Source organism: Numida meleagris, chromosome 5 (genome assembly GCF_002078875.1).
Source record: "Numida meleagris isolate 19003 breed g44 Domestic line chromosome 5, NumMel1.0, whole genome shotgun sequence".
NCBI classification, from domain to species: Eukaryota; Metazoa; Chordata; class Aves; order Galliformes; family Numididae; genus Numida; species Numida meleagris.
Window position 1 is genome coordinate 15,400,522 of NC_034413.1, and position 9,937 is coordinate 15,410,458.

A 9,937-nucleotide genomic window follows, 5' to 3' on the forward strand; every position below is an offset into this window, starting at 1 on the left:
AGAGCTCTTTTCCTCATTGTGGGTGGGCACAGGCATTCCCATGGCCCACATGGCTGCAGTGGCACCATGTTGCTCCCCTCAGCTCCCCTCAGGCTCAACAAAATGTCAGCCCTGGAGAGCCCTGCACCTCCTGCATGGGACGGCCATTCCTCCCTCAGCAGTGCCTGGCTCTGTCCCAGCTTCAAGGGAAATGTCTGTTTATAACTATTTACTAGATTTTTTTTCCCAGGAAATAATTAAAAAATATAACCATGCAGACCTGAAATCTTGTGGCCCTTCCACTTATTTGCAGCAAGCAGTGTGGTAGGCACTCACTTCCACATCTGAGAAAAACATCCACAAAACAGATTTATTACTTAAAAAAAAAAAAAAAAAAAAAGTAGTAAATAAAATCATTCACCTTTATTGATGGACATGGTGCACTTTTTCAAATGTGAGATGCTGGGCACCAACCATTGCTTTTTGATGGTCAGGAGTTTGAAGGTGCTGAATCGCCTGCACTCTCCTCAGTTAAGGAAAGGAAAACCAGGGCACTCCAAAAAATGTGGGGTGTGGTGCTTCTGTTCCCTTTGCTTGAGAAAAAGGACAGTGCACTTTACTGAAGCAGGGCCGTGATAACACTGCAGGCAATTGTGCTGAGCCAGGCTAACGGGAAGAGAAGAGGTTCAGAAAAACTCTCAGGTCCATGGATGTGACTGGCAAAGAAATAAGGCAAAGCAGCCGGTTCTTTATGAATAATATAGAATACAGGTGATTTTCTTTGGTTTTAATTTACATGTAACAATAGCAGACCAAGTCAATATGCATTTAGTTAGTTGTGTAGCCTCTGGAGGTAGAACTTTAGATCTCCATACGCAGTATTTAGCCATTTATTCTGGTCCCATCCAACATTAATGATTCTGTGTAGTCCCATTGTGACTCCTTCCAGTTCTCTCTCCCAGTTCCTGTGCCGGCTGATCCCTCTTTTCTTTTTTCAAAAACATTTTTAACTTTTCCATCTTTCCTCTTAAAAGGTGGTAAAGATTTGGTTATTATATATGATGTTGTGAAAAATATACAGCAAGGTGTGCTTATTTGGATCTCAGCATCAGATGTTTCTGCAGCTGTAACTGACAGAAATAACGGTATTTAAAAGCTTAAGAACTACTCTTGAATGAGAGCCACTTTTGAAGAACTTTTCATTTGTAACATTATTTTGATTTAGAGTGTATAGTTGACCATACATACAGTTTTGCTATACTGTCCTATGGGGCAGCCTATAGAGTACAAACCAAAGACAGTTTTATAAGAGGAATTGAATTCGTAAACTTTCCATCTTGCAGAGTTTAAACATCTTCCAGAACCTAAATAAGCGCCAGTTTGAAACCGTTCTACACTTATTTGAAGTTGCAATAATAGCAACTGACTTGGCTTTGTATTTCAAGTAAGTACTAAATTCTGTGTAACTTTCTACTGCAAAAATGTCAGTCCTATACTATTTACAGCTGTAGGTTTTGCTTGTTATATGCAGAGTACAGAGCTGTAATTTAAAGTGTTTTTAGTAAGTCTAATTCTCATAAAAAAAAGACATTCTTATTTTCATTATAAGCTTTCAAATTTCAGAACATGTGTCTGTAATACTTTGTATACATTTAGTAGGTCATTCAAATATGCATTAAGTTATAGCAAATATATTTCAGAATTGTAAATTTTGTAGCCTCATGATAAAGTTGTCTGCATGTGTGATATTTAGAGTGCCACACATCAATTATTCATATTGAACAGGAGCATGCTTATGACACAGAAATTGAGATTCTGAGTTAAAAACAGACATCAACGGATCCCATTGCTAAATATGCCAAACACTTCAAAGATAAAACTATCCGTCCAACATTACTAACAGAACATGCTTTTATAAAGGTTACTGAGATTATTTTTTGTTTGTTCTTTGGTCAGATGTGTCATGACTGGGGTAACTTAAAGCTAGGAGACAGGAAACAATTCAGTAATATGTTCAGTGGCCATTACTAAATTTCAATTAAAATTAACCCCATTATTTCTTTCATTCAAAATGCATATTAAAAGATTTATTAACCAGTAATAAGACACATTTTTCAGAGTAATTCTCAGTCAAGTTTCAGTGATTTTTTAGGATATTTGAGTGGACAGTTGTTAGCATTTGCTTCTCTTTTCCCAATTAATTATATTACTGGAAGGAATATTATGAAGGAAAACGTAATACTAAAGAAACATTAATGTCACTTCAAAGTTTAATACGCAGTCAGAAAACTTGTTATTTGGATCTTTGTCAGAATAGTGCTTCATATATTGGGGTATGCAGCAAAATATAAATGTATTAGGTTGACTGGAAACTTGGAGTTCAGTGGGAAGAAGGTGTCACTTTGAGACTACTATGACTAGGATGCAACTTTGGAAAAGCATATTTATGAGAAATATGGGATTTATTTTCTGTTTTATTTTTAATGCGGGATTTTTGTTCACTAATATGTGGTTTGTCTGTATGTTTTCACAGGAAAAGAACAATGTTTCAAAAGATTGTGGATGCAATTGAAAAAATGGAAACAGAGGAGGAGGCAATTAAATATATATCTATTGACCCAACCAAAAAAGAAGTAATCATGTAGGTGGTCAATATCTTGCTCTTTATTCAATCAGTTAACTACAAACAGATTTCAAAAGCATTTGGGCATCTAGATGTGCAAGTTGAGATGTGTTGTTATCGTCTGACGATGAGCATAACCATGACTTTAAATAAGTCTTTTCAAAAGGTGCATCCATCTGCATCTTGGTATCTACATAGCTTAAAACATGGATCCTTTGTTGGTGGCTTTTCTTTTTTTGCTGTTGTTGGTTTTTCTTGTTTTTCTTTCATCATTTTAATTATTTTTACCCTGTGCTTTCAAAGGGCTATGATGATGACTGGCTGTGACTTGTCTGCTATAACTAAGCCTTGGGAAGTGCAAAGTAAGGTAAGTACTTTTCAAACAGATAATCCTGCATTTGCTGTCTGTTTTGTTGCCCATTTGTGCCTGATTTCATGAAACAAACAAAACCCATTACTTATTGTAATTTGATAGATACATAACTATTTGCACCTGACTGCCTTTCTCAAAATACATCGCTGTGTTTCTGTCACTGAGAGTACAAAGGCTACCTATGCTTTTCGACTTGTCAGTCAGCTAAAACTGCCCTCTCTGAATCAGTCAGCTGTTCTAGCTGCCCATAGTTACTACACTGTGTTAGTGTTATCCAACTTTTGCTGTTTTTCAGGTATTTCTAAGGTACAGATTTCACAACAGAAAAATTTGAATTAAATGTGCCTATTCTGTAGATCTTCGTGCTGCTTCAAAGTAGCTTAATCATGCTAAGAATAAATTCAGTAATAGAATGTGACACTGCCTTGCAGTTAAGTACTTCAACTACTTAGGTACTTACTGACCGTTATGCTCAAGCTCATCCATTAATTTTACAGGTATAGGTTTTAGCAATGCATAATCAAAACACAAGATGCTTGCGGAGTCTTCTAAGTAATTTCTAAGGAGGAAATTTTGTACTCAGAGGGTGGTGAGTTATTGGAACAGATTGCCTAGAAAAGCTGTGGATGCCTCATCCATGGAGGCATTCAAGTCCAGGCTAGATGGGGCCCTGAGCAGCCTGATCTAGTGGGTGGCAACCCTGCCCATGGCAGGGGGTTTGAAATTGGGTGGGCTTTAAGGTCCCTTCCAACCCAAGCCATTTTATTATTCTAGGATTTTATGCATCTCAGCAACAAAAAGATTGTGTTGTGTTGCTAATATTGTCATGGTTCTGCTGATGATAATAATAAAAACATAGAATCATAGATTGGCTTGGGTTTGTCCCAATTTCAACTCCCAAATCTATATTTGAGACAGGGTGCACCAGCATTTCAAAATGGCTAGAAAAAGCCTTAAATACACCAGAAAGTGTCTACAATTCTTGACAGAAGTGCTCAACTATCTCAATGAGGATTAAATGGTGGAATTCTATTGTCTTTGACCAAAACTTCCTATTTCTGGAGAACTTTTCAAGCTACTCAGAAATAACACAGCTAGCAAGAAATAAATCCTCTTGGAGATGTGAAGTTAGTAATTACAGTTAAATAGTAAATTGAAAGTATGTTTATTTAAACAGTAATATGCCAGTTCTGAGAAAATCAACATTTTTTTTCTTCTGGAAAGCCTTGTTCTTACCTTTATTTATTTATTTATTCATTCAAATTTACTGTTTTTGGCTTATACTTCCTTTGAATTATGATTTTCAGGTTGCCCTCATGGTTGCAAATGAATTTTGGGAGCAAGGTGACCTGGAACGAACTGTACTACAGCAACAACCAATTGTAAGCACTAAATAATTTAACTGTGTTAAGAATATTGTCTGTTATTTAAGTAGTGAATAGGTAATAGTACATGATGATTATTAGTTCATTATAACCAAAAGCATGATCTCTGCATAATCTTAATTACTGCTATTCTGTTCTAGCCCATGATGGACAGAAATAAAGGTGATGAACTACCTAAGCTCCAAGTTGGTTTCATAGATTTTGTGTGCACGTTTGTGTACAAGGTAAGAATAATTTTTTTTTGTTTTCCCTCTGAAGTAATTCTAATGGAACAAATAATGACCAGCAGTTGCACCAAAAAAAATTTAGACAGTTGCAGGATTCTTATTTATTGGGTAAACCACTATCACTGCCACCACATTTTTTCAGTCATTTAGATTTAGAAGAATTTCTCCCACAAAGCAAATTCAAGACATGGTTATCGCAGAAGATCTCAATATAACTTGAGGACACTAAGTTTTTGTTCCTACCATCCTTGAAAGACTGAATTAGAAAGCCCACTCTGGTTCTTTAAAGTCTCATTTAATATAAATATGTGACATGTAGATGGTTACAGAAATCTGTTAATGGGCACACCCAAAGGAACAGAAAATTTGCAAAATTCTGTAAGGACAGCTATTGTATATTTTCTGGAAAGCACTTTAATGTCAACATTCTTAATCTCCATTTAGCTTTTCTGTGTAACATTTTGAGATAATATTAAAAGTGTCATGCAATATTTCAACATCTTTAGGTACATCCTAATCTGTTTGGAATATATTACCAAATACTAGACTTTTGTTCTATACCCTGATATTGATAAACGTATCAGGAAATATGAGGTATCAGAATTAAAATTTTATTATACAAACCAGACTTTCAAATGTGGAATTAGGGAAGACACTAAAATGTGCAGCATGTAATTCAGATCTATTCTAATACTATGTGCACAATATGGCATTATTATCCCAACACAATATTTTCAGTAACATGGCACCACTGCATGGCCAAAAACATGCTCTCAAACATGCACTGGCAGATACTGGCACTCTTTTAAAACTTCTTTTCTGTTATACAGAAAACTTACTACCAGAAATGGAACAAGTGGTTGCAAAACAAAAAAGTCAAAACCACAATCTATCAATTAATTCATCCAGCATACAAAAGAAATAATTTCTTTTAATAGAAAAGTGAAAGCAAATGCTTTCTCTGCAAAGCAGCATTTCCAGAAATTCACACTTTACAAATCAATAGTGTTTTCACATTTCTAATTCATTAACTTCAATTGCTTGCATAGGAATTCTCAAGATTTCACAAGGAAATTACACCCATGTTTGATGGTCTTCAAAACAACAGGGTTGAATGGAAAACAAGAGCTGATGAATATGAAGAGAAGATGAAAGTTATTGAGGAACAAAAGAAAAAGGAAGAAGAAGAAGCTGCCAAAAAAGGTTAAATAACTTCTAATTTTTTCATTCGTATTTATATAGGCAGTTTTTCTCTCCAAAATTCACACACGGTAACATTTTCAATATTCTTTACACTAACGTTATTTGAGTTATGAATTAGGTGAATTAGCTTTGTTTTTAGTCAGAAGACTGACCTCATTTTCTAAGCTGTACAATTACAGGAAACATGACCATCACAGAAGTGAATGTAAAATTTATTTTGTCTTAAGACATAAAACTGAACATAATTAACCATCTCTATTTATCTGTGAATGCTACAATCATCTGAAATACGAGATGTATCAAAATTCTGCATGGTATCAGCCTCAAATGTATTCAGGTGCTTTGTTTAAGCTGAAAATAAAAATATAAGGATAAGGAGATGAGAATGGAGAGTGCATTTGGAACAAAAAAAGCCCCACTACTCTTCCAAATTTGAGATAAAGCTTTTGGGTCTAGTTTCCTACCATCAGTTTCTTGGCTAAAATACATTCTCTCATAGTACATATCTAATGCTAATCTTTCTAAGACCTAAAATTGAAAGTATGGTTTTGTATATGACGACCCATATGACAATCCAATTTTTATACAAACTGAAAACCTCAAGTATAACTCAAGTGTAAGAGTGAAATTAGTTATTTTTTTTGTTCTGTATTGCATTTGAAACATCAGCTCTGCTAATCAGCTGAAATGAAAAGATTCAGAGATTAGAAGAAAAATTTATGTGATTTTTAGAGAATGATTTATTGTCAGCTAGTTTAGGAAAAAAAGTTAGTTTATTCTGATAGTGTATTTTGCATCTTTAAAACATAAAACAGTACTGAATAACTTATTTGTTAATCAGTGTCTGTGGGAAATAGGTGAGTATTCTTCAGATTTCACATAAGAAGAGAGGTTATTCAAGGCTACGTATCAAGTTACCATCAGAATTTGAAGTATAACTAGAAAATAATTAGCTCATAAAATAAGCGCTATTAGGCTAAAATTCAAACAAACATTGTTGCACCACTTACAGTTTCATAGGAATTAGACCCACCCTACTCTCTCCCAGATTTTAAAATACACTTTTTTTTTTGCCAATAAATTTCATCATCTGCTCAATTTATTTCTGAGAACTAGCTGGTTCTGAATAAGAACACTGGAATAGAAGCATCTGAGTTTTGCGGAAGTGCCAACAAAAACCAAACTACTCCAGGACCTGCACACAAACCTCCTTCCATATTTGCATTCTTGGCAAAGAGAATAGTTATTGAACTCTTACCCTATGCCCTTAAGCATAAGGTTCTTCTGAGCTAAAATAAAATAATAATTTACAAATTTAGGACTTATACTCCCACTACTTCCACTTGAAGTTAAGACCATCTCACATCACTGGTACCCTGGAGTCCCTTACATCACTAGTTTAGAGAAATAAGTATTTTCCCACACGGCACCTCACGTAGGCTAGGATGGACAGACTGATTTACAGGAGCTAAGGATCTGGACTTCTTTGCATATCATAATTGGCATCAAAAAAGTGTAAGTGAATTATTTTGTCTCTTTTTAAATGTGTACTAGAATGAAACCACACATATTTGTGAAGAACAGATCTGACACTGTCAAAATCAAGGCCATGTAAATATAAGCCTTCGTTAAAGAGTCAGTTCATACAAACAGTAATACGTTGCATGCTGAACCACGGTCAGCTCTAGATCACACTGACCTAGCTATTCTGAGCCATTCAGTAGGCAGAAAACAAAATAAACATATTTGCTGAACCACTACAGTGGAAAGTTCAGAACAGAAAGCAGAATACAGTATTGAACTAAGAAAATGAAATACATATTTAGTAACGTAGTATTGATTATATCCACAAATTACAAAGGGTAGGACACTGATTATGTGACATGTTTCAATGCAGGTGGAAAGGGTCGAAAATGACCTAGTAACATGGTGATCCACAGCTTTCAAATGTAAGTTTTAATTCTAATATTGGTATCTTACCTTAAATGAATCTGGAAACGCAATTTATTACATTGAAACAACTTTAACTATGACCAATAAACATCTGTGGAATCATTTGTGAGAGACGTTAACAGAATCAGTAGCTATAAAGTATTAAAAAACAGTCTCTCTGTCTTAATTGGTCATTACCAAGGGATTCATGCAGGGTTGGATAAGAGTTTATACAGCTAGGTCAAATTAAAGCTTTTGTATCATCTCCTTCAAAAACAGTTTCCAAGATGATATTAATTCAAGAGTTCTTTCTTTAGCATGGCTTGCGTACCTCAGTTTTGTATGTGTGGGACAGACTTATATGAAGTACTGAAACTTTCCAGTAAGAGTGGTTCAGTGTGTTTGGTCCATTGAGAAATGTTGGTATCAACTGCTACATCATATATGTATAGGTATATATAACATGTATAGTTGTTGCATACTCCATTTTCCCAAACAAGTAGTGAAAACGTTCCATTTTCAGAAAGTCAAACACACATAATATCCTTATCACAAAAGCAATGCTTTTGAAACAAGAAATTAAAGCAACCGAGAGTAACAGAAAGTACTCACTTTACTTTTCTTCTCTGTTTTTTAGCAGAAAATGCAGCTGGAGGTGGTGGAAGCGGAGAGGATGGAAAATCCAAAACATGTATAATTTTGTAATTCTTTGTCTCAAAGACACTGTTTCTGCTACAGAAAAGACATCTAGAAAGACCTTCAAAGAGCCCAGTGGATTTCTGCTTCGCATAGAATAGTCTAGATCTATCTCGTAACAATCCTCTTAAACACTTGCCATTTGTTGGAAATAATTTTTACTGGAATAAAAGAAACAGTTATAATTAAAAACTGAAAAATCAAAAGACAAAAGAAAAAATAAGTAATGGCGCAAAACAGGTAAATGTGCACTCTAGATACTTTTTCATGTCACTCAATTTATATACAGTATTTTTATCAAAAATATAAGTAACTTCTGCACACTGTCCAGAAAAAAATATAAATAATTTTGATAGATCTTATATGAAATTACTGAATGAAATCTAACATGTACAATTCAAAAAAAATCTGTTTTAATAACTTGTATATTTAGATTTTTATATTATGTATATTTCCTTAATCTGGAATTCTGTCCTCTTCCATCATACATAATACTAAATACAATTTTGGGGCAAACATTTCCTTCACTTTAGGAGAGCTAAACACAAGTCCCTGTCTTGGATCTATAAAAAGCAGGTCCATGGTACACAGTCTTTTTTCAAAACTACCAGGGATAAATCTGCAAATTACAGTCATCACTTGGAGAAGCCGCTCCTTTGCCCACAAAGTCTCTGCCCACAGTTCTCAAACTGAGTACCCTTTATTTTCAAAACCTGAAAAGATACACCACAAACATTGTGTATCTACATAACTACATCTACAGCAGGTTCTACATTCAAGTGCATTTAAGAAGTTTACGTACTCCCAATGCACCTTCTTTAAAATGCAGTAAAATGAACAGAATTTTCTAGTATCAGAAAACCAATGAACTGGCACAAATTCAGTCTGGGGAGGCAGAGAATAGCACAAGTCGAACACATCAAAATTCACATTAGCTCCCTTTCCACAACAAAGAAGACAGACTGCACGCAAATTAGCCCTTCGTAAACAACAGTCTCCCTACAAAAACCGTCTGTTGTTAAAGCATGACAGAGGTCACTCCATTCCTTCTGTTAAGGTCCCATGAAGCCACTTCCTCCCCCAGATGAAGGAAAATGGCTACTATATCACACACGTATCTGAACATTCAGCGGAACCAGTTCCAAACCTAAGAGAATTTGGAGGTCAGAGACGACTCCTGTTAACAAGTTTGACATGGAGACCCAATCCTAACACTTTTCTCCCCACTTTAAACAAAGCAGAATCATACACTTTTTTTCCACTGAAGAGCCCTCAGCATTAACAGAAGGGAGGACTGAAAAATTTGTCATATTATGTACCTAAGAATGCTGTAAAGATAGATACTGTGTACAGCTATCACTCAAAATTAAAAGGAATCCACACAAAGTTTCCCGCTTATTACATCCTTATTTAGAAATGGGCCAAATATTTTATGCAAACTTGGTTATGACATAAAACTGGATATCGCTTATTATTTTCTGTATTAAATGTAGATACAAAAGAAAGCTATTCCAAAGTT

The 9,937-nt window shown here is 34.9% G+C and overlaps 1 protein-coding gene across 1 annotated transcript in view; it reads left to right on the plus strand.

Moving 5' to 3' along the window:
- PDE6C (phosphodiesterase 6C) overlaps positions 1–9,800 on the plus strand; it is a 29,416-nt gene extending 19,616 nt beyond the window's left edge. The window contains exons 16-22 of the mRNA XM_021397869.1: positions 1,323–1,423; positions 2,513–2,620; positions 2,906–2,969; positions 4,283–4,357; positions 4,501–4,584; positions 5,637–5,790; positions 8,360–9,800. Coding sequence (XP_021253544.1) covers positions 1,323–1,423; positions 2,513–2,620; positions 2,906–2,969; positions 4,283–4,357; positions 4,501–4,584; positions 5,637–5,790; positions 8,360–8,427 — 654 coding nt within the window. The 3' untranslated portion in view covers positions 8,428–9,800. The remainder of the gene's footprint in view (positions 1–1,322; positions 1,424–2,512; positions 2,621–2,905; positions 2,970–4,282; positions 4,358–4,500; positions 4,585–5,636; positions 5,791–8,359) is intronic.